This window comes from Dama dama, chromosome 16 (assembly GCF_033118175.1).
Source record: "Dama dama isolate Ldn47 chromosome 16, ASM3311817v1, whole genome shotgun sequence".
Taxonomy (NCBI): domain Eukaryota; kingdom Metazoa; phylum Chordata; class Mammalia; order Artiodactyla; family Cervidae; genus Dama; species Dama dama.
In genome coordinates this window covers 8,235,963-8,260,941 of record NC_083696.1, presented here as the reverse complement: position 1 = coordinate 8,260,941, position 24,979 = coordinate 8,235,963, and the positions used below count along the sequence as shown (strand labels likewise).

The 24,979-nt window shown below is 45.8% G+C and overlaps 1 protein-coding gene and 1 non-coding gene across 12 annotated transcripts in view; one reads left to right on the top strand and one right to left on the bottom strand.

Annotated features, from left to right (window-relative positions):
- TNC (tenascin C) overlaps positions 1-24,979 on the bottom strand; it is a 100,955-nt gene that overhangs the window by 50,477 nt on the left and 25,499 nt on the right. For all 11 annotated transcript variants that reach the window (XM_061163315.1, XM_061163314.1, XM_061163317.1 and 8 more), the window contains 9 exons: positions 20,893-21,486; positions 16,171-17,580; positions 14,689-14,952; positions 13,418-13,533; positions 12,165-12,321; positions 8,463-8,732; positions 7,531-7,716; positions 7,197-7,286; positions 5,381-5,644 (listed from right to left, as the gene is read on the bottom strand). In XM_061163315.1, the coding sequence (XP_061019298.1) occupies positions 5,381-5,644; positions 7,197-7,286; positions 7,531-7,716; positions 8,463-8,732; positions 12,165-12,321; positions 13,418-13,533; positions 14,689-14,952; positions 16,171-17,580; positions 20,893-21,349 (3,214 nt within the window). In that variant the 5' untranslated portion in view covers positions 21,350-21,486. The remainder of the gene's footprint in view (positions 1-5,380; positions 5,645-7,196; positions 7,287-7,530; positions 7,717-8,462; positions 8,733-12,164; positions 12,322-13,417; positions 13,534-14,688; positions 14,953-16,170; positions 17,581-20,892; positions 21,487-24,979) is intronic.
- TRNAC-ACA (transfer RNA cysteine (anticodon ACA)) lies at positions 5,971-6,042 on the top strand. The gene has a single exon. It is a non-coding gene; the product is annotated as a tRNA-Cys (tRNA).

The following is a 24,979-nucleotide window of genomic DNA, read 5'->3' as shown; positions in this document are numbered from 1 at the left end:
TCGGCTTTTAATGCTCACTGATGGGAAACAGAGTGATTCTCCTACAGCCGCAGAATGGCCAAATTCAAGCCTGAGGACCACCCAAGGGGAGATTACATTGTTCTGATCTCCTCTTGTAAAGTTAATGGAAATTCAAAGCTTTGCCTGCTCTAACAGTTTTGGGGGACTCTTAACACTGTCAAGAATGAAACCCAAGCCCCTTAGCATGATCTTCACTGCCCTTTGTAGAAGATACTGATGATGTCCGTGACCTTGAACCCTGCTCTCTCCAGCTCCATCATACAGCAGACTGTATGGCTGGCGCTGCGCTAACATAAAGTTTCTCACGTTTTTGAACTTCTCACATGCTGTTCCTCTAGCTGGAAATGTCATCACTCCCTTCTCCACTTGCCCAATTCTTGTTTCTTTTTGAGGACTCGGTAAAGTACCACCTCTTCCAAGAAACCTTCTCTGATACCCTGTCTTCACTTTGCTCAGGTCTGAGATGGGTATTTGCCTCTGTGTTCCTGTAGCTTCCCACACTGGCCTCTAAACAAACTAGTCACAGCCTTATAATTTTGGTTTTGATTCTCTGTTCTCATTGCAGTATGCATCATTTCCTGAGGGGAGGGGTTGTGTCTTTCTGTTCTGTATGCCAGTGCTGCCTGACCCATGGCAGGTAAGAAATAAATATTTGTGGGACGGATAAATATTTGACTAAATTTCAGTTTGCTCCATGAGAAAAATCAAAGAGGCCAATTAGAGCAGAGTGTTCTCTATTACTTGCAGCTGTTGCTAAAAACAAAATTCCACCTCTCTGCTTCCCCAGACCCTTGAGAATTATGGGGGTATCACTGTTGAGTCTTACACGGTGTGGAAAGATGCGTTATCGGCCTTGTGTATCTGCATATTCTCCCTGTTTTATGTCCCCTACTGCTCACAGCAAATCATGGCCTCCACTTCAAGCAGGGTTTTGTTGAGTTTATTAGAATACAGGTGCTGGGTGTGGGAGAGACACCTGGCACACACTAATTTTGTTTAGTGCTAACAGGGATGTGTGCGCGCTAAGTTGCTCCAGTTGTGTCTGACTTTTTGCGACCCTATGAACTGTAGCCCTCCAGGCTCCTCTGTCCATGGGATTCTCAAGTCAAGGATACTGGAGTGGGTTGCCATGCCCCTCTCTATGGGATCTTCCCAACCCAGGGATTGGATCTGCATCTCTTAGGTCTCCTGCATTGGCAGGCAGGTTCTTTACCACTAGTGCCTTTTTTTATTTCTTTCCTTCCTTTATTCCCTCTTCCTTTCTCCCTCCACCCTATCTTTCCTTCTTTCTTTCCTCCCACTTTTACCCAGAGTAAGCTTAATTATGGAGAGGGAAATGGTAGCCCACTCCAGTATTTTTGCCAGGAAAGTCCCATAAACAGAGGAGCCTGGTGGGCTACAGTCCATGGGGCTGCGAAGAGTCGGACACGACTGAGCACAAGCTTAAGTAAAGACTCCAGGAGAATGACTTCCCTTCCCTTAACCTTAAGGGAGAGAATTTGGGCTGTTGCTACAGGGGTGAAATCAAAAGACCAGAAGATTCCGTGGAAATACTGCCTCTGGAGGAGCTGGGGTCCCCAAAGACTCCTGAAGCTGATGCCACGTGTTCAAGGTGCTGGGGTCACAGCACTGAGTAAAAGAGACAGAGTCCTTACATTCTGGTTGGAAGTAGGAGGCAGGCCACGGAGCAAGGCGTACCAACCCACCCCAGCATTCTTGCCTGGAGAATCCCATGGACGGAGGAGCCTGGTGGGCTGCAGTCCATAGGGTCTCAAAGAGTCGGACACGACTGAAGTGACTTAGCATGCACGCATGCAGGAGGCAGGCCATAGGTAAGTAAACCAAATAGTGAGTGCTATCAGGCCAGGCAGGTGTCATAAGGAACTCTGGAGCAGTCTGAAGGGGTAAATGAGGACAGGGCATCCTTTTAGAGTGGCAGACAGAGAGGTCTTTTGAGATGACACTTGTGCTGAATGAAATGAGGGAGGTGCTGGGGGAGGAGCACCTGGGAGAGGAGGGGAATATAGGCAGCAGCAGAAGCATGTGCAAAGGCCCTCAGGTAGGAGCCAGCTTGGCGTATGAAAGGAACAGCAAGAGGGCCAGGGTGACCACAGTGAAATGAGCAAGCGGACAAGTGGTGGGAGCAAGCCAAGTCAGGGCGATGGGAGAGACCAGATTATTTAGGGCTGTGCAGCCTGGGGTAGGGTCCCTGCATTACATTTCAGATATGATGGGCAGTCAGGTAATGCATGCTTTTAACGTGATGCTGCACCCAGGAACAGGCCTGTGCTTTGGCTCAATGCTATGAGTCCTGGAATTCTCTGGGGAAAATGTTTTGGGGCAGCCGATTTCTCCTTTTCTCTGTAAAGCTCATAGACAGTGAGCAGACTTCTGCTATTGAGAATCTAGGAGGCAGAGCTGGGAACCCCTTTCTTCTGAGTTTGAACCTACAGCCCTTTGACATTTCAAGGCTCAGAGCCACATGGTACATTCCCCCGAGGGCTTCCACTGTCCCTGTTTCTTTTTTCTCCCCATGTATTTAGCAAGGCCAACTGCCTGGACTTCTACTTCATTATGTATTCCACAACACAGTCCTGCCTGCCTCCTCTGTGTCTGCCCTTTGCTTTGCCCCATATTAAACCTTTATTGATACTTAGAAGGAATCCGTTGCTCCCACTGCACCCCCACACCCCCAGTTACAGCAATGAAAGTGTCTGTTTCCTAGTGAGCTCCCTGGGAACACAGACCTGCCTTCATTGCTCTAGTATCCCCAGAACTTAGCATGGAACGTGGCTGTAGTGCATTACTGACTGAGTAAATGTGGGAGATATTTACTGGGAAGATATTGTATGAGATATTTATTGGGAAGATAACTTCAGGAGACAGAAGTATCCACCTCCGTCTTAATGAAATAAAATAGTTCTATGGAGAAAGCCATAGAGAGAAATATTCCAGAGACAGTGGGGGAAGAACCTATAAAAGGAACTTTGCACATTTTTCTTGTAATGAGTGAGGAATGTCTTTAAATATACAATGTGATTTCTTTGAAACGGTGTTAAAAAAGGCACGGCTGGGAAAATGAAACCGCTGAGCCTCTGCCATGCCAAACCGGGCTCTTAGTCAGAGGCAAAGTAATTCCAGCCTGTGATTCACTTGAAAGCTTTCATCTCCCTGAGCTTCTGAAGCCTGGGGATTCCCTACTGGAGATAAGCGATGAAGTGGTCATGGCCAGAGGGTAAGATGCCTGAGAGGAGCCAGGAAATCCTCTATGATGTAGCATTTGTGAAGCTGAGGGAGAAGGAAAGAGAGAGGGAGACAGAGAGGGAGGAAGGAAGGAGGAAGAGGAGGAATAGGAGGAAGAAGAGGAGGAGGAGGAAAAGAAGAAGAAACCATTCTCTTGTTTCTCTGATTCATTTGTTGTCCCTTCACGTCTTGCAACAAGCTCATGTTTAACAAGCTGAACCATTTAAATCTCTACCATAGATTTCTTTCTTTCCAATCTATTCTCCTCACCTCATTTATGATGAAGCTACTCCTGCCCCACCCAAGGATCCATTCTCATAACTGGGTGGAAGCAGTCCATGCATAGAGTCAATAGAAGTGACCACCTAAGTTCACTTTAGCAAATGGATCTATAGCTCAGCTGGTAAAAAAAAAAAAAAAAAAAAAAGACAAAACAAAAAACTCTCCTGCCAGTGCAGGAGACACTGAAGACCCAGGTTCAGTCCCTGGGTCAGGAAGATCTGCTGAGGAAAGAAATGACAACCCACCCCAATATTCTTGCCTGGAAAATTCATGGACAAAGGAGCCTGGCAGGCTGAAGTCCTTTCTGAAGAGGCTATTCTTTGCCTACCAAATACCCACCCCCTCTTCCTTACAAACTACCACAATTTTATGTGGGCAGCAATGCACACAGCTCAAAGACTACCTTTCCTAGACTTACTTACAGCTAGAAGTGGCCCATAAAATGTAAGAAGTCATCGGTGAGGATTCCAGAAGGACTCATCTAGGAGGCGCTATCTTTTGTTTTTGTTTCTTTCCCCTTCATGCTGCCTGTAACACAGACGTGAAGGCTGGACTGAAGCAGCCATATTGTGACATGGAGGTGGCTTTGAGAATGCAGGCCGAGGACTAAGACTAGTGGAACAGAAGGATAGAAGGAGCCCAAATCCCTGATAATCTGGAATCGCTGTGCCAGCACTGAACCACCTAACCTCTGACTTACTCTATGAGAGAGGAAACTGCCTTGTGTCTTGCTAAAGTTCTGTTATTTGAGATTTCCGTTATGTGTAGGTGAAAGTATTTATAAATGACCAAGACTCTTCAAGGCATTTCCAAATATGCCCATCACTGCAACCCCTTTTCTGCTTATGGAAATTCAGCTGGAATAGTGTCTCTGCCAAGACAGTTTCTCTGGCTTATCCTAATTACCCCAATTACTTCCTTTCCTTGGGCAAGTTTCATCTAACACTCTATCTGGTCTTCCCCACAGACGAAGAGCAGGAGCACGTGAGTCAAAATAACAGTGCTTCAAATATCAGCATGATACCACGTATTCAATGGGTTCCCAATAAATACTCAATAAATGGAAACTAAACCCTTATCATATCCTGAAGAATTAACATTTTCCACCTATATCTCTTGACTATTTGGGAGCCAAAGTTAAATATGCATATTCATAAAAGGAGAACTGATTTTTTTTTTTTCCAGTCTAGCCATTGAGGAAACATGGGAGCAGGTACAAAGAACAGGATACTTGGACTGCAAGGGATACTGGAGGTCAGGATTAAGCTGTCATGGATAAACAAAGTTCATCACTTAATGAGTAAGAGAAAAATGAGAAGGGCTCTGTGACAGGCTCACAGGACTGTATATGGCATTCCAGGTAACCTGAGAGGAGAGCAAAAGACCTGGAAGAAAAATATTTAATGGGAAATAACCAAAGAATTACTCCAAACCTCTTGGTCATCTTGAAAAGAAATAAAATGAAAAGTTAATGGATTGTGCTAAAGAGGGGGAAAACAAGAAAAAATATATATATCATCCATTTCTATGAAAACACGAAATTAAAACAAAAAGAACCAAAGACAAGCACAAACTCTCATGCTTTAAGTTCTCCTAGGAAGAAATATTTAAAAGCCATTATTGATTGTCCAGCTAGGGAACTTCACTATGGACATGTCAGTGGACAAGAGGAAAAGATGTGTAAGTGACTCAAATGGCATTTAGAGGATGTGAGTGGAGAAAGTCCCTCATCTTCCCATCTGATCTTTTCATTTGAAGACAACCTGGCTGATGGGTCTGCCAGCCTCAGAGTCATCAGAGGGTCTGGAGAGAGCTCAGAGCTCATCCACCTCACCTGTGGATGCCTGTACCCGTGCTGGCTTGCTCTTGTGTCTGCCCTTCTCTGCTGTGAGCAGGATGGTGTATTCCTGCCCAGGTTCCAGGCCTCTCAGGACGTGGGAGGTGGTGTCTCTGGGGAGCTGCACCTCCACAGGCTGGCCGGAGGGAAGACTGTAGTTGAGGCGGTAACGGTCAAACTTGGCCACCGGCGTCCGCCAGAGGAGGGTCAGGCTGGTCTCCGTAGGTTCAGAAACCCGAAGGTCCTTGGGTGTGTCCAACTCTGGGAGGAAAACAGAGAGTTGAACACCCTTCAGGCTTCAGGGCAGGGTTGCTTCTGGGACTGAAGGGTGGCTGTGGGCCACAGTCCTAGGACTGCTGTGGAGCCGTGTGGCTTCAAGCATCTCACCCGAGTCTCAGTTTTCACCTGTGTGAAATGCCGTTGTATGGTATCTCATTGTGTTTTGGGAAGATTAAAAATATTATAGTGATATATCCATACCATGAGATGATATGCAAAAGCATTTAGAAGGAGCTAATTACTGATATAAGACACAATTTGGATAGATCTCAAGAGAATTAGTGGGGCTTCTCTGGTGGCTTAGGACTTCCCTGGTGGCTCAGACGGTAAAGCGTCTGCCTACAATGCGGGAGACCCAGGTTCAATTCCTGGGTTGGGAAGATCCCCTGGAGAAGGAGATGGCAACCCATTCCAGTACTCTTGCCTGGAAAATCCCAAGGATGAAGGAGCCTGGTAGGCTACAGTCCATGGGGTTGCAAACGACTGAGCGACTTCACTTTCCTTTCCTTTCTTTCCCTGGTGGCTCAGATGGTAAAGAATCTGCCTCTAATGCAGGAGACCCAGGTTCAGTCACTGGGTCAGAAAAATCCCCTAGAGAAGGAAATGGCAACCCACCCCAGTATTCTTGCCTGGAAAATTCCATGGACAGAGGAGTCTAGCCAGTTATAGTTCACGGGATCACAAAGAATCAGACATAATTGAGGGACCTCCATACTCACTCATGCTGAGAATTATGGGGCTTCCCTGGTGGCTAAAGAGAATTATTCTGAGTGAAAAAGTCAGTCTCTAAAGCTTGTGTGCTGCATGATTCCTTGTATGATTCCTTTTATGTAGCATTCTTGAAACTGGACGAAGACCAGATCAGTGACTGCCAAGGGTTAAAGTGAAGTGGAGGGAGGGTGGTGACCACGGTGATAGGAAAGTGTAGCAAGGACTCAATGTGATGCAACTACTCGTTCTTGACTGAAGTGGGGGATTCCAAATCTACAGGTGATAAATTACATAGAACTAAATGTTGTCGTTCAGTCACTAAGACATGTCTGACCCTTTGAGACCCCATGGGCTGCAGCACGCCAGGCCTCCCTGTCCCTTACCATCTCCTGGAGTTCGCCCAAGTTCATAGAACTAAATATACACATACAAACACACACACACAATCCAGTGAAATCGGAATAAACTTGATAGATTATATCAGTGTCAATTTCCTGGTTGTGATAGTGTTCTCAAGTTACACAAATGTTACATTGGGAGAAACTAGATGAAGGGCACAGATCTCTCTGTATTCTATCTTACAGTGCATGTGAATCTACAATTACCTCCAAATAGAAAGATAAAAAACGGATATGTATAAGTGGTCAGCATTGAATGCCGGGTGCTTATGCTCCTTTTGAATGTGAACATCTGGGCTGGATGATCCTAGAAGCCTTGTTTTCCTCTGGGCATCTACTTGTTTTTAAGTAGGTTCCCTGCCTCCTGTTCCCTGTCGTGTCTGTGAGTGCCTGTCCTGTGGTGGTGGGAAGCCAGGCCGGCTCACCTGTGGCCGCATTGATGGTGGCTGGGTCACTCTCCTTGTCCCCCTTCACGGCAGACACTCCAATCCCATATTCAGTTCCTGGCCTCAGCCCTAGGAGAGAACGAGCAGGTTGAGATTCAGTCCAAAGCTGGACAAACTTTCGGAGGACCATAAAAAGGCCCCTGAGCTAGGTCCTGAAGGCTACAATTTCTCAACGGCTGGACAGTTCCATGGCCTGACTCACTGACGCCCAGGTCAGAGGGGCAATGGGGAACTGGCTATTTTTCTCTCTCTGGAGGTTTGCAAGGTGGGGACATGCCCCCAGGGCTGGTTGGGTCGGAGAGGTGGAGCTCACCTGTGAGCGTGGTTCTGGTTGTAGTCTGTTGGCTCCTGGGGACTTCTACCTCGGCATGGTCACCTCCAGAGATGGGTGCGTACTTGATTCTGTAACTGTCGGCGGCCGCCTTGACGTTCCTCCACTCCAGGGTGATGCTGTTGTCTGTCTGGGAGATGCGGCGGAGATTCCTGGGAGCATCCAGGCCTGTTTGGGAGAGGAAAGGGCATTGGTACTGAGAACACCAGTCTCGGGAGACTGGGAGTCCTTGATAGTTCATGGTGAGACGTGAAAGGTGTCTGCCACTGGGGATAAATGACCCACTCAGCCCTCTGGCTCAACAGCTAAAGCATGCATCTGGACAAATACTACACATCGGACACTTTCTTCAATATTAAATCACAGTGATACCTCAATCGTTCATGTTTGCCACTGATTTTGTACTTAATAAAAACTACACAAAAACTTGCAAATTGGCTCTGTGACTGGAAGAACACGTTTGCTGTCTTCATCACTGGAATTTTAATGATTTACAGAGAGCTTACCGAGCTCTGAAAAAAATATTTAGTGAATGCATGATTGACACTGGGGTACCTTGAAAACAGTGCCCTAGTCTAAGAGGTTAGAAGGCATCTTTGTCATTCATGTTTTCCATATGCTACATTTTACTATTACAATATTTATTTGAATTTTATTTTAACCAAAATGAGAATCTCAGACCAGCATCTTCTATGTAGGCAAAAAGTTTTCTTTATCTGTAGAAGGTTATCGGGGATAATTTTTTTTTCTTTGAAAACTCAATCAATCGCTATGGTATTCTAAAATAAAAATCCTCCTTCCATTTTCTTCTATCGTAAAAGGAGCCTGGGAGACATACTGCCATGGCATGGGGGAGGAGTCGGGCGATCCCTCCTTTCCTGGGGCTGTTAGTGGCCGGGAGTGGGGCGCATCACCTGTTGTGAAGGTCTCTTTGGCGGGGTTGCTGGCCATGTCGGCCCTGCGGGAGATGAGGGCCACCTCGTACTCGGTGTCCGGCTTCAGGTTCCCAATGGAGTACTGGTTCTCCTCGTGTGTGAGGTCGATGCTGGTGCGATCTCCTGGCACATCTTTGATTCCGTACATGAGCTCAATGCTATCGATCTCGGCCAGGGGCTTGGACCACGTGATCAGAGCGGTGGTGTCTGTGACATCTTTCACTTCAATCTGGCTGGGGGCGTCCAAGCCTGTGGCAGGCAGAGGAGACAGGAGCTTTAGAGACCGCGCCCAGCGCCAAGGGCTGGGCAGAGAGTGGGCTCGCAGTCTTCCAAGTGCACAAGTATACATTTAGGTGTACACTGGCCAGTTGACTTACTTTGCCTTTTGCAATCTCAGTTTCCTATCTGATAAGCTATAAGTAGGGAGGACGACTGCTACCTTGTAGATTTTTTTGTTTGTTTGTTTGGTTTTTCAATTGTTAATGGAAATAATGCATGCAAAGCATCTAGCACAGAGCCTGCTACATGGTAGTTATATGATAAATAGTCATGATTATTATTATTATTAGACTATCATCATTATCATAAGTTTAAGAAACACACAGGGGCTATTTCACTTGAAACACACTGACTCAGTCTCTCTGGTTTTCCAGTGAGACAAAACTCCCTAATTGGTGACTTCTCCATCAGAATAATGGAGCAGCAAACGGAGGCAATGACTGTCTTGATAATGTGTATGGAAAGTCAGCTTTGATGGAAATAATTCAAGCAAGAAGGTCATGGCTATCTCAAGCCTTGTCAGTCTCTGAGTCCTCATTTCGGTCTTCCTTCTGCCCCACCACCCACCTCCTGCCCCACCTGCCTTGTGCTTCCAAATCTGACAGCCTACCTCTCCTCCAAGAGTGCATTGCTGTCTCCGCACTTTCGGTTCCCCTGTTTCTTCTTCCTGAGATTGCTCCTCTCCCTAGAAATCTCCTCTTCATCCTTCAAAATCCCTCTTATATGTCACTTTCTGACACAAACCCTTCTCTGACCCTGTTGCAAACAGATAAGCACACGCTCCCTCTCTATGGGTGAAAAGTTTCCGTTTGTAAGATGACTGAGTTCTAGAGATGTGTTGTATAGCTTTGTGCCTCTAGTCGACAATACTGTATTACACACGGGAAAGTGTGTTTCCATTGAGTCAGTGATGCCATCCAACCATCTCATCCTCTGTCATCCCCTTCTCCTCTTGCCCTCAGTTTTTCCCAGCATCAGGATTAAGAGGATAGAGCTCAGGATAAGTGTTCTTATCAAAGTAAAAAAGAAGAGCTTCTGAATATTATACTTTTCTAACTATTCCAAAACAGATTTCCCTACGGTTTATTCAAACTGCGTCATACCATCTATATAGTCATTCATTCATTCAGAGAGTGGGTCTTTGACCTTTCGGAATCCACAGCATAGCATCAGGCTTTGTCATCTATGTTTTAATCTTTTTCTAATTATGTAAAAATTTTAATGCATTAAAACATACCAAACCTAAAATTAAGACATTAAGGCATCCAGTCAATGTTTCTTTCTTCATTTTAAACATAGTTAGGTTTGTATTTTCAGCATTCATGAGAAAACAATATTGAATTAAAGGAACTTGGTTTTATAAAGGGAATAAGATGGAGGAATAATTCAGAGTTGATTGTGAGAAACCTGCAAAGTCTATTTTTTGAACGCTAGGTATTGATACATCAGTCTCAGCTCACAGACGATGAAACTATAAAATGCACAATGAAAATGATGCTGCAATTCAACAGGGAAGCTCATGTTCTATGTTCTTCAAGGTGCTAGGAAACACCCAAACCATACCTACTATCTTTCTTAACAGTCCTTTCATTAAAGAAATAGAGATTCACTTAAGGACACTGATCTTCTCCTAGACTGGGATCACTTCAATCCAGGAGATTAATAGGGTCTTGAGTTACTGTGTGCCAAGCACAGTGCTTTGTCCCTTTAAGTCTTAACTCTCATGACTAGGCCATAGGAAGATACTATGAAACCAGTTTCCAGACGGTAAGTCTGAGGCTTAAAGAACTGAATCTGCCTAACGTGGTGGTGAGTGGTGAAGCTAGAATTCAAACTCAGGACTGTTTGGATCCAAAACCCATCTTCCTTCTCCTTAAATGTCGGTGCCTCTCAAAAACATTTACATGTCAGAAATGGTTGTTATATAACCTCTGTATAGAGCTGAGAGGGAAGGAGCTGAAAATGAAAACATTAAGATCCTTTCTTTAAATTTGGAAAAAGATCAGGTAGCAGCAAAATAAACAGGTAAGTATCTGTCTCTCAGTGTTATTATTTATGTGATTATGAAACTTGAGATGTTGGGATGTTTGTCCTGCAAGAAGAAGAAAATAAAGCAACCAACCCCCAAATTAAGATTAAAAAGAAAAGGGTGGAAGAAAGAAATGCCTTTTGTATTTTCAGTGTACTGCCTCTGTGTTTGATCTTTTCTATGCCTTTCTGATGATTTTTTTTTTCTTGTTGGTACCCGTCTTCTACCTACCACAGTGGGATGTTGTCAAGATGATGGAAAACACTTGCTTATAAAAAAAGACAGTCTTATGAATTGGATTGTTGGATCTGAGTTAAGCAAAATGTGCAAATATTTAAATGCAAGATGTTCTTTCTTGTCATTAGTCAACAGATGTAAATTTTCCAATCACTCCCTGCCAAGAAGAGTCAGTTCCTTAAGCAGTTGGCATACATGCTACTTGAAGAAGATAAAGAGATTTTCCCAAATGTCAGCACGAAATAATTTTATTTATCTATTTATAAAAATATGCTTCTCTGTAGAACAATTCCAAATTCAGGATTTTTATTCCTCCCACCAAATGATCTCACAGTGCCACATCGACCCCCAAGAAGTTTTGACATGTTTAGTACTGAGTTACATTTTATTTAGATTCCTGTTGAAGTCATGGAATTAACACTACATAACCCAGAGCCTAGTCAATGTTATTGGTAATGGGCTTAAAGTCATAAAACTAAACCTGGGCTTAAAATTCTTGCCCTGATAGGATTAACCACATGGTGTTAGTTAAATTGATTCCACTTCTCTAAGCCTCAGTTTCTACTCTTGAAAAAGAACAGCATTAATATTTGCCCTACCTCTTCCATTTAGACTGGTTACTAATACTAAATCGGATGGTGTGGTAGATCATTTGCTAGAATCTCAGGTATTTTCCTGTATCAGTGACCCTTTGAAATGTCACACTGAAGCGTCTCTCATAAAGAGATGGATCTGTTTCCCCACCCTTTCCATCTGGACTGGCCCTGAAATTTGCTTTGATGGAAGTGACCCAGTGCTGGTTATGAACTTGCTCAACTGCTGTGAGGCCAGGTCCAGGCTAGCCTGCGGGAGGCTGGGGGAATGTGTGGGGCAGAAGGACACCATCCTGGCTGAGGCCATCCTAGGTCAACCGTCCCCCAGCCCACACAGATGCTTTAAGTGAGTCCAGTCGAGAACAGGAAGATGGTTCAGCCCCAGATCACAAACGTGCAATCGTTTTAAGCTACTAAGTTTGGAGCTTGTTTTTTATGTAGCAAAAGCGAATTGATACTGCCGCTCTGTAAGACAGCATGCAATCAACTAGAGGTGCTTTGCAGTACAACAAGCTTCACGGTGGTGTTAACAGTAATACTCACGGGTAGTGGTCACTCTCTTCAGGCCCGGGCCCCGGGTATTGTTTTTCACAATGTGCAAGGATATCTCATATTCCTGCCCGGGAGCCAGGCCAGTTTGCCGGTACGTGGTCTCTGGCCTCCGCAGGCTCTTGGTGATCTCTTCCTCATCATCTTTATTCTGAAACACAGAGGCACCTTTGTAAGACCTAAGGCAACATCAGACCCTTCATTTATGTGACTCATTCATTCTGTGTTCGTTCTTTCCTCTTTCATTCTTTCATCTGTTCATTAGGCACTTACTAAGCATCAGATCAGTATGGTGGGTACCGAGGATAGAGAGATGATAAAGACACATCTGTCAAGATGGTTTCTCCCTCTCATTGACCTCTCTATTCACCCCTTTGACACTCAAGATAACTGAGAGGTGTGAGAACCACAGGCACTCTGGAGCTATGAAATCAATCATTCCTTTCATAGATGAACAAACTGGCATCCTAAAAGTCAGGTGATTATCCCATCGTCACATAGTTGTAAGTGGCAGAGCCTGGCTTTGAACTCAGGGATCTACTTTCCTGTCTCATATGTGTTTTTAGGCACAGACAGAAAGGATGCTCAATCTCAGATATGCCTGGAGGCACTTGAGACAGACACCATTTCTTCTTCTTTGTTTAAAACACTATTGGAGTACAGTTGATTTACAATGTTGTGTTAGTTTCCAATGTATAGAATCAGTTACTACATATACAGTTATTACAAACACATTTTTGCCTCTGAGTGGAGATTTCCAAGACTGTAACAGGTTATCAGAACCTAGAGATGACTTGCCATCTATTTGTCTAGGCATTCAGTCCTAAATGCCATGTTTTTTGACTTCCTAAAATCAAGTAAAATATATGCAAACCCACAGGGGGCTAATTAGAGCCTTGAGTTCATGTGTGCCTAGACATGTCCAACTCTTTGCAACCCCATGGATTGTAGTCCGCCTGGCTCCTCTCTCTATGGGATATCCCAGGCAAGAACACTGGAATGGGTTGCCATTTCCTTCTCCAGGGAACCTTCCAGACCCACAGATAGAACTCACGTCTCTCTCTTGTGTCTCCTACATTCGCAGGAAGATTCTTCACCACTGTGCCACCTGGGAAGCCCTTTTAATTAGAGCCTTGTCCCCCACCCAAAGCCAAGGAAGCAGAGTTGACAGAAAAGTCTGCAGAGCCCGCGAGCATCTTTCTGGTTCTCGTGGACAAACATGCCCACTCCTCTTCTGTGCTCCTTACCGTATTCCGGAAGATGACCTCCCATGCTTCAAAAGCGATGTCCAGCGGATCCCACTCCACTTCCACAGATGTCTCCTTGATGGACTTGAATTTTAGACCTTCAGGTGTAGGCAGGTCTGTCAGGAAGAGAACAGAGAGGAGGTAAGGATGAGCCCATGTGTGATGGGGAGGGACAGACATGATTCCACTAAACCCCATGGGGTTGATCATCAGAGCTGGAGTCTTTTTAAGGGTTCTTCTGGGATGCTGTTGACTTTGAGGCATCATGAAAATTAATATAAGGGCCAGCCATATGATTGAATATTTGTAATTTCATATGCTTAAACTTAATATGAGCATAGACTTTAGAATCAGACATATGGGCTGATCATGTGTAATGATCATGAAGTCGATCATCACAACTTTTGTATGCTTGGTTGAGTTGAACAAAATGCCCTGAACCTTTGTTTCTTCACCCAAGAGAAGGAGGGTAAGTATGCTTGCCCCTGGGGAATGTTTTGAGACCAAATGATGTATTCCACAATGACTGCTGGCCGTGGTTCCTGGCCTGAAGCACAAGTTTAATAAAAAGCAGCCAAGGTTACTCTTATGAAGCAAAAAAGGACCAATTTCTAACCACAAGTTGCTTTTTAAGAGTGGAGGTGATTTTTCTGATGTTGAACTCTTAAAGGAAGAATAACTTGAAACTTAATGTTTCCACTTCTGTATATTTTAAATATTTGTACAGTGAGTGCCACAGAAAAGTAATAGTAGAACAGAGTACTTAAGGCTGCCAGGGTTCAAATTCCATCTCGACCACTTATTAACTGGTTTGGAACAAGAGGCTTAACCATTTGGGGGTCTCAGTTTCCTCATCTGTAAAACGGGTTAACAACAGCTCCTGTCTCATAGGGTTATCATGAGTTATATGAGTTAGCATGTGAGGAGTATCTTTAAAAAAATTCAGTAAGCTGTAGGAAAATGAAAATGTGTACATATATATATATGTGTGTGTGTATATATATATATGTGTGTGTGTGTGTATAGCTGAATCACTTTGCCATATGGCAGAAACTAGCCATATGTTGATTGCAAATCAACTATATTTCAACTTTTTTTTTTTAATTCAGTGGGTGTCACTGGATTCCAGAGCTTTAGCTGGTATAAGTGTATGAAGTCAGCCGTTGACCTGTGGGGCAAGGGTGAGGCAGTAACGCATGCTGGCGGGGGTGGTTATGCACTGGACAGGCGGGGGTCAGTTGAGGCGGCCCAGAGGGGTTCTGCGCACTCACAAGTGGCCACCCTGGCGCTGACAGGAATGCTCTTCTTGTTCTCCAGGATGGCGAACACGCGGATGAAGTACTCCACGCCAGGCTCCAGCTCCCGGATGGTGGCGGATGTCTGGTCTCCAGGGACCCGGAACTGCATTTCCAGGCCATCCTCGTTGGTGGGCGTGTACACGATGAGGTACTCCGTGACCCGCATCTCATTGTCCCAGGCCAGGTTTACGGTCTCTTCTGTCACTTCTGTCACGATGAGGTCTTTGGGAGGGGACACTGGCAGGAATAAGGAGGGACAGCTTGGGTCAGACGGTGTCAGAAACACACTCTACGGGTCACAGGAGGGGCGTACTTGATGAGTCTGCATTTTAGAAGATTTGGGGCCTCTGTGATTGGCAGGAGGAAGAGGCAGGTCCAGCCTACCGTGACTCATCTTCAAAACTTTTGGGGGCTGCCCCTTGCCTTCAGGCAAAGTTCCATGTCTGCAGTGGCCTTCAACTTCTTTCTATTCCTTGGACCTTAGTTCAGATTCAGGCCATCTGCAGGAGAAAGTGCAGCTTGAGCTTGGCTTTCTGCTCTGAACTTCAAGTCATACATCTTTAGCACCTGAAGGGTGTTTTAGGCTCATCTGGTCCAACTCTTTCCTTTTCTTAGGGGTGAGTGGGACTTGCTCTAATTTGCTTACTCATCAGATTTGGAACTCACTTCTCCCTGCCAGACTGGTGTTCCTTCCATCCAGGCTTCCCTGGCTCGGCCACGTCATACACAGAGGCCCATGTTTATTCTTACGTGCTGATGGCTTTAATCAAGCTGAAATTCTCCATTACAAGCATATGTGGTAGCTAAGGGAACTACAAAGACCCTCATTAAACATGAACACTATTGGTCTTTGCATGTTTCTCTTGACTTGAATAAATGCCCTGTGCTAACTGCTAGACTAATGCTCCTCTAAGGCACTCAGAGTCCTTGGGATGAAGGACAGAAATAAAAAGATGATTTAAGAGACAAGCCTGCTTCATAGGTGATCATCATTGGTCTTTAGCTGAGCACGCATTTAAAACAGTTTGTTTTACGTAATCTCACTGTCCATTCAATTGAGTTGAATTTTTATTCCATCCAAATAGAGGGATTTAGTTTAAGATGTCATGTCAGTTTTACATGTCAGTGTAGAGTAGGAAAGAAGGTTGATGTTTAGCAAAAGGGAGGTAATCATTTCCTCCACCTTTTCTTGGGCACTGGGTGTGAAACTCAGCATAAACGAGTTACCCAGATTCAGGTACCAGCCGTGTGATCTATAAACTGTGTGTCCTTGGGACAATTCCAGAACCTCTCTGAGCCTCTGACCCTCAAAGAGGTAGCTCTGAAAGAGGTGAGAGACCAGGACTCCTTCAAAGAGTGTGTGATTGTGCACGTGCCTGTGGGTGTGGGGTGTAACACAGAGATCTCCAGCACATGCCAACCCCTGATGGTGCTTCGCTGGAGGCTGCTACTCACCCTGGGAGCAGTCTTCCCCGGTGTATCCCTCATTGCAAATGCAGCGGCCAGAGACGCACTGCCCCCAGTTGCTGCAGTCATTGGGGCAGGAGCGCTGCGCGCAGTCGGGCCCAGTGAAGCCCTCGTGGCACACGCACTGGCCGTCCACGCAGCGGCCCTGGCCGTGACAGTCACCGGGACACCTGCGCTGCGCGCAGTCGGGCCCGGTGAAGCCCTCGAGGCACACGCACTGGCCATCCACGCAGCGCCCGCGGCCGTGGCAGTTGCCGGGACAGGCGAGGTCCGCGCAGTCGGGGCCGGCGAAGCCGTCCTCGCACACGCAGCGCCCGTCCACGCAGCGGCCGCGCTGGCTGCAGTCCCGGGGGCAGCGGAGCTCGCGGCAGTCCTCGCCCGTGTAGGCGTCGTCGCACACACACATGCCGTTCACGCAGCGCCCGTGCTGGTGGCAGTCACGGGGGCAGCTCATCTCGCCGCAGTCGTCGCCCTGGAAGCCGGGCTGGCACTCGCAGCGCCCATCCACGCAGCGCCCGCGGCCGTGGCAGTCGCCAGGGCACCGCCGCTGCCCACAGTCCTCGCCGGTGTGGCCCTCGTCGCACACGCACTGGCCGTTCACGCAGCGCCCGCGGCCGCTGCAGTCGCGGGGACACCGCAGCTCTCCGCAGTCCGCGCCCGTGAAGCCGTCGTTGCACTCGCAGCGCCCGTCCACGCAGCGGCCGCGTTCGTGGCAGTCGGAGGGGCAGCGCCGCTCGCTGCAGTCCGGGCCCGCGAAGCCCTCGTCGCACACGCACCGGCCCTCGTCACAGCGGCCGCGGCCGTGGCAGGCGTGGGGACAGGCGAGCTGGCCGCAGTCCTCGCCCGCGAAGCCCTCGTCGCAGGAGCAGGTGCCGTTCAGGCAGCGGCCGCGATCGAAGCAGTCGTTGGGGCAGACGAGCTCCCCGCAGTCGTCGCCCGTGAAGCCCTCATCGCACACGCACTCGTTCTCCACGCAGCGCCCACGGCCGTGGCAGTTGTGCAGACACAGGGGCTCCCTGCAGTCCTCGCCCGCGAAGCCCTCCTGGCACACGCAGCGGCCGTCCACGCAGCGGCCGTGCTCCTCGCTGCAGGGCACCGGGCAGGTCTCCCGGCTGCAGTCCAGTCCGGAGTAGCCCTCGAAGCAGACGCAGGCCCCGTCCACGCACTTGCCCTGGTCGTTGCAGTCGCTGGGACAGGCCAGCTGGCCGCAGTCCTCGCCGGTGAAGCCCTCGCCGCACACGCACTGGCCGTCCAGGCACTGGCCGCGCAGGTGACAGCTGCTCGGGCACTCGGGCTCAGAGCAGTTGGGGCCTTTCCAGCCGGGCTCGCACACGCAGCCGCAGCCTTCCGTGCTGAAGTTGCCCCGTCCGCTGCAGAAGGGCCTGGTGTCCACGCGGCCTGCAGGGGAGAGAGAACAAGGTCTCTCTCTGAGCAGGGGAAGCTCACTTTCTTGGTTTCTACCCACAAAACCCAGATTCAAATTCCGTTAGAGCTAGGTGGCATCTCAGGCCCCATCTGGCTTGAAAATCAATTGTTTACTGTGTGAAATTAGGTGAGGCTGCCTGGCTAGCTGTCTGTTAGAGCATGAGACTCTTAATCTCAGGGTCATGGGTTGGAGCCCCACATTGGGCTGGTCTTCTATTTTGGGTTTCCCTGGTGGCTCAGATGGTGAAGGATCTGCCTGCAATGCAGGAGACCTAGGTTCGATCCCTGGGTCAGGAAGATCCCCTGGAGAAAGGGAATGGCAAGCCACTCCAGTACTCTTGTCTGGAAAATCCCATGGACAGAGGAGCCTGGTAGGCTACAGTCCATGGGGTCGCAAAGAGTCCGACACGACTGAGTGACTAACACCTTCACAACCCATGACACTAGGTAGGCATTCTTAAGCTACGCTCTCTGAAATTGTGTGTGTGTGTGTGTATGTGTGTGTGTACATGTGTGTGCATGTGTGTATGTGCATATGCACGTGTGTATATATGTGTGTACGTGTGTGTACATGTGTGTGTGTGTGCGTATGTGTTTGTACGTGTGCATGTACATGTGTGTGTGTGTGTGTGTGTGTGTGTGTGTGTGTGTGTGTGTTTCCATCCCTGGGGAGAAGACTCATTTTCATCAAATTTTCAGGTATTCCTGTGACCACAAGGGTTACGAACCACTGCCTGTGGAACGCATCTTGCTGGGTTGTGTTTTTACTTCTCCCATAGTTAGCCAAGGTTAGCCATATAAGAGAATAAGTGTTTCACCAAGTAATAATTGTTGAACTGAACTCAGTTCTGATGCCTTGACTCAATAACCATGTTGTATTTGCAAAATGATTTGGACACTCTGGAGCTCAGATTCTTCATCAGTCAGGTGGGACCCATGGCCCACTTACCTGGGGTCGATTGGGTTAAATGAAGACATTAAGGACCCACTGTTGTGCCAATTCTCATTTCCTCTTGCAGAGGGTCTTGGTTGACTTAAGTCAGTATATGTGTTTATGTGACCAAAGCTTTCTAAATTTTCAGTAATTGAAATGAGGCAGCAAGGAGTGGCTTTCTAATTCTGTTAGGACAACTTTCCATTAGACTTAGCCCCCACAAAGCTCATGTGCATCCATCTTTTTCCATAATGTCTTGGCTTAAGTTGCAGCAATGGCTGGTGTGGCCTCCATGGAACCAAAGGAAAGAAACAAACAAAACTTGCTCCCTTTTATCTGCATCTAAGTACAGTTGCATTCATACATTGTAGCTCCTTCCTGATAGCAGGAAGGAAGTCAATTTTAAGAAAAAGTTGGCTTGAAAACTGAGAATCTAAAACTATGTCATCTAGTATGGTAGCTGTTAGACACATGTGGCCTCTAAATCATTAAACTGTGGCTAGCCTGAATTCTGAAGTGCTCTAAATGTGAACTACATACACTCTGGATTTCAGAAACAGCATACAAGAAAAGAATGTAAAATATCCATTAATAATTTTTGTATAATTTCCAAGCTGAATGAATATTTACTTATATTGGATGAATGTTTAAAATCATTTTACCTGTTCTTTTTTCATTTAATTAGTATGACTACTGGAAAAGTTATGATTAATTGTGTAAGTGACTCAGATCGTAGTTCTAACGGATAGCACTGCATTAATGAGTTTTTTAACCCATTATTTTGGGTTCCATTAGTGCTCTTCTGTAATTCCCCTCTGCATTTTACTAGGGGTTGAAAGAAGTGGAAGATGAACTAATTTGTACGTAAACAATTTTTTTTTTTTGCCTTGGAAACCTAAAGGATATTCCTACAGTACTCTCAACTTATGATGATTAAGGTTTATTATTATGATGATTAGCCTTTCCAGCCAGGTTCCCACATGCAGCCACAGCCTTCAGGGCTGAAGTTGCCCCGGCCACTGCAGAAGGGCCTGGTGTCCACACAGTTACAGTAGCCTCAATTTATGATGATTCGGGTTGCTCTTGATTGGAGCTGCTCTTGGAATAATCTGTCAAAATACTTTCTAGTTTTTTTTTTATCATGAGTGGCAGAAATAGAGATTTTCACCTCTGATTTAGCTTTGTTGAAACCCCTGTATGTCTATCAACTTTAGGGAATGGAAATGAAGACAAAATTCCAAAGTAGCAAAATTCCTTAAAAAAAAAGATGCACCTAGAGACAGGCAGAATTCTGGAGAAACACAGGCACCTCCAAAGCTCCTGTTTCATATCACTCTTTGTGTCTTCTCGTGCCAGTTGCTTAACTTTTTTGAGTCTCATTTCTTAGATCTACAGCATGGGGGTATTAAACCTTATCTCAAAGGGTTGTTGGGAGGATTAAATGAGACAGTGAATTACACTGCCTGGTATTGGATTGGCCAAAAAGTTCATTTGGGCTTTCTGTAGGCTACAAGCCAACCCAATACATAAAGGACTCAGTTCACATGTGATCATCATCATTGCTGCATTTAAACTGGAAAGTTTTTCCCTATTTCCCCCAAATTTCACATCACTGTAGGCGGTGCTGTTACTTTGTGAGAACAGGGTATGGAATGCTGTCATTTAAGTCCTAACTTGGCCACTTATGTCAGGACCTTGGGGAATCCCAACTTCCTTCTTGGCCTTAGTTCCCTTATTTATACAACAGGGTGATGCGGGTACATTACTACCTTTCAGAGAATGCTCTTTGGGTGAGGGATTTCAAAATACATTCTTAGGGTTTCAGGGTATGGAATGAGCAGATGTCATTGTCAAATAAGTTTTAGAAGTGAAGTGAAAGTCACTCAGTCGTGTCTGACTCTTTGTGACCCCATGGACTATACAGTCCATGGAATTCCCCAGGCCAGAATACTTGAGTGGGTAGCCTTTCCCATCTCCTTCTCCAGGGGATCTTCCCAACCCAGGGATCAAACCCAGGTCTCTGGCATTGCAGGCAGATTCTTTACCAGCTGAGCCACCAGGGAAGCCCTAGTTTTAGAAACCAGTACTTTAAGTAAGATAGGATTTTTCAAAGCAAGATTTCCCAGAGGTCTGAAAATTCCTCTGAAACATTTGTCACTATGACTCTCCAAGAGCCTACTAGATATGGTGACATTCTCCACAGTCATTTGTCCATTAAATCTCTTTTGAATGAACACCTTCTGAGGCTGGTTCCCCAGCGAACCCACTCTAGAAACAACTGACGGATCCTGCCCGGCTCACCGCTACTCCCATCCATCCAGTGAAGGGCTGGACCCACCACCCCCTCCTACCTTCGGCAGACTGGAGGCAGCAGCCCGCTCCCGAGCTGCACTGTTCCCGCAGGGAAGACACCAGGTTCTCCAGCTCCTCCAGTCTGCTCAGAAGCTCCTTGACGTCAGGAGCAGCTGCGCAGCCACAGGCCCGGCGGGGGATGTTGATGCGGTGAGTGAAGACGATCTGGTTTTCCCCGTCCACCGTGTGCTCCTGGAAGCTTTCCCTGGGCTCTGATGGTGGCCCCAAGTCTTTCTCCCCGCTGGCAGATTCCAGATCCACCGAACACTGGGACCCCACGGGCAGCTTGATATTGTAGACATGATTAAACACCACCGGCTGGTTTTCCTCTGGCAGGGTGACATTCATCCCGCTCTGTCTCTTGTGCCGGATGACTTTCTTGAGGACGCCACCATCAGCCGGAAGGGCAAGCAGAGCCAGGAAGAGGCCTGCCAATAGCCGAGTCATGACCCCCATGGTGGAGGTGAGTTTGGTTGAATGTCTCAGGGTGCTTGTGGGCCTAGGGTATCTCACTCTTAGGTAGAATCGGGGATTCAGAAGCAGAGAGCAGAATCCAAATCAGTTGTTCCTGATCTTCTTGAAGGAGTTCTCTCCTACATGTAAACAAAAAAAAAGCAAAAGCTTGTTAGTATCTATTGCTAATTGAATCTGTTGAATATCTGCAGTTCTTAGTTAATTTTGATGTTCTGTTTCCTGTGTTTGAAGATCTCCTTTTATTCCTTCAGTATGTGCTGAAGTGTGGCCATAAAATGGTCTCTAAAGAATTTTGCAATCATGAAGGAATGATTTCACTCACAATTCAGTATTTGGAAATATAAGGAGACAGGAGAAAGGACAAAACTTTGGAATAAGACAGATCAGATGTGGTTTGGATCTAAGCCCTAACTCTGGGCCTTTGGGTAAGTTATATAACTTTCATTTGTCTTATTTTACTTCTGTACAGTGAAGATCATAATATCAGAGTCAAAGTAATGATGTAAGTGAAAACATTAAGGAAATCATTCAAATATTCCTGAGTCCCTTCAATATTTGCTGAATGAGCTTGATGTGAAGGTCACAGCCCCATAGATGTTGAATAATTTCTCCCTTCATTATTGACTCTCCAATCTGAGATTAACTCCATCTGCTGGTTCGCTTCTGCTGTGTGAAGCAAAGGTTAAAATGCAAGACCTTTTAGAAGGCAAATTGAGTTTTTATTCCAGCTGAACATCTTACTAGTAATGTGATGGTTGTAACGGTATTTTAGATCTTTGAGTTTCAGTTTCTCTTCCTTTTTATTTCTAAAAGTTTAAAATATCTGGCTTTTAGAAGAACCTGACAGAATGTTCCAGGACAAGTTATCCAAGCTATGACCAAGGGCAAGAGATGACTCAGAAAAGGTATCCGTGAGCCCTTGCTGACTTCTGCAGTCAACAAGTACTTGAACTATTCTTCCTGAGTGTTTCATCTTCCCCTCCCCTCAAACTCATAACTGAAGCCTTAACCCTTGGTGTGACTATATTTGGAGATAAGGCTCCTCAGGAGGTAATCAAGGTTAACTGAAGGTCACGAGGGTTGCATCCTAACCTGATGATAGTATCGGTGTCCTTGTATAAGAAGAAGAGACTCCACGTTTCCCTCTGACTTGGCCTTTCTATCTTGTACACAGAGGAAAGGCCATATGAGGACAGAGAGAAGGTGGCCATCAGTATGCTTTTATTATTCAAATTAGTTTCCTAATAAGAATTTGTGGATCTTTGATGTAGGCAAGCCCACTGAATGAAAATTATGATGAAGAGGAGAACTTGGCAAGTTGTCTTCTTTCAAACTACCATGGCCCATCTTAGTTGTTTACTGGACAAATATTTATTGATTGGGTATTCTATTGCAATTGTTTGAACTCTCTTAGCCTTCCACAGAGTCCTTTCTCACCCTCTTCCCATCAATTCTTTGCTTTCTTTTTTTTTTTTTTTATGAGGAAGGACCACGGGCCAAGTTTGAAATGCTTTTGGACTTTCACCCAAGACTTTTGTGTGTGTTGCTAAATGACTTAAATTTCCATCTAAAAGGCTGTTAGAATCATTGGTTGAGACTTAAAGGCAATGAGTCTAGGGAAATAATGACTGGAGTATGGGTTGAGTAAGGATTTCTCACTCTGTATATAAGAGACATGCACTGGCACAGCGAAATGCTCTATTGTTTGGAGGAAGGAAATGTGATTCTTGAGGGTTGTGTATTTCCCATATTGGCTCCTGGTGGTCTGAGGGCAGGGGGATAATTTTGCACTTCAGGAAAGACTCATTATACCTTAAACATGGTGGAAAATGTCTAGACTTTGGAACTAGATATACCAGAGTACAAATGCCACTCACTAACTCTATGACTTGGGCAAACTACTTGTCCATCCGTCCTAAGTCGCTTCAGTGGTGTCCTACTCTTTGAGACCCTATGGATCATAGCCCACTAAGCTCCTCTGTCCATGGAATTCTCCAGGCAAGAATACTGTAGTGGGTTGTCATTTCCTTCTCCAGGGGATCTTCATGACTCAGGGATTGAACCTGCATCTCTTAGGTCTCCGGCACTGGTGGGCGGGTTCTTAACCACTAGCGCCACCTAGGAAGCCCCGGCAAGCTATCTTCCTCTCTAAACCATGACCTCACTTGTACAATGAGGGGTCAAAATCCTTCCAGAGGGAATTATGAATTAGAGATCTGCACAAAAAACACCCCAAATGGTATCAAGGCCATAGTAGGCACACATTAAAAAATAGCTGCTAGTTTTTTTGTGCTCTGAGAAACAAAACCTAGCACGAGTCTAAGCCAATAGCCTACTTTTGCTTCAGTTTAACCTCCTCATTGAATCCAGTCCTAAGCCCAGCAGCAACTTGAATCTAGATCAAAGAGGAGCTGCAAAAATCACTGATGTGTAAGGGGGTAAACCTTATGAAGATAAATTTACTAGAACTGGAAATATTTACACCAGAGAAGCAAACATACAAAGCAAATAACAACCTTTAAAAATGTAAAATATTCTCATGCAGACAACTGGCTGGTTCATGTCTCCTCTGAGGATAAACCTGGGGAAAATTACTTTAGGTTGCAGTTTGCTACATATAAGTTAGACATGAAGGATTTGTTCTGATAGTAGGGCTTTTAAAATCAGAGAATGATTCTTTATAAAGCACAAGCAGAAGCACTTCTTATCTTCCTAGGAAGTGATCAGATGATGGAAGGTCTGGAAAAGATCTCGCAGGAGGAAAGGATGAAGACCTGTACATATTTATTCTGTAGTTGAGAAAGCCAAGGTGGAGAGGAACAGGATTACTCTGTATAAACCCCGGAGAACCAGGAGCTGGCTTGTCCCTTGTGGCCTCAATGGACAGAACAAGCTCCAATATGTGTGTACACTGCAGGTGGAGAGGAGAATTGCTTACAAGAAGGCAAATTTCAGCACAATAGGAGAAATACATTTCTTTTTCTAAATTTTTTTTTAATTGGAGGATAACTGTTTTACAAGGTTGCATTGGTTTCTGCCATACAACAACACAAATCAGTTATAATCGTAACTATATGTGTGTGTGTGTGTGTGTGTGTGTGTGTGTGTGTGTGTGTGTGTGTATCCACTCCCTCTTGAGTCTGACTCTCATCACTCTAGGTCGTCATAGAGTACCAGGCTGGGATCCCTGTGTTATCCAGCAGCTTCCCATTAGCTATCTATTTCACACATGATAGTGTATATATGTCAATGCTACTTTCTCAACTCATCCCATCCTTTCCTTCTCCTGCTGTGTCCCTAAGTCCAGCAGGAATAGAGATGCAGATGTAGAGAAAGGACTTGAGAAATGGATCTCTAATTGGAATTACCCAATAGAAAGGGCTTTGAATACTATAGCAATCTCCAAGTCACTGGCCTATAAAATGAAGAGTGCCGAAGAGCACAGATGTATAGACAAACTGTCTTGAGTTTGAGTCATTGTTCAACCACTTCCTCGGACAGACTGTGAGCTATAATGCAAGCCAGAGTCATGTCATCAATAAAACACGCTCTGAGTGTTCCTGCAGGACTGCTGTGGAGTCTGTGTGAGATACTGTCTGTAGAAGAGCAGGA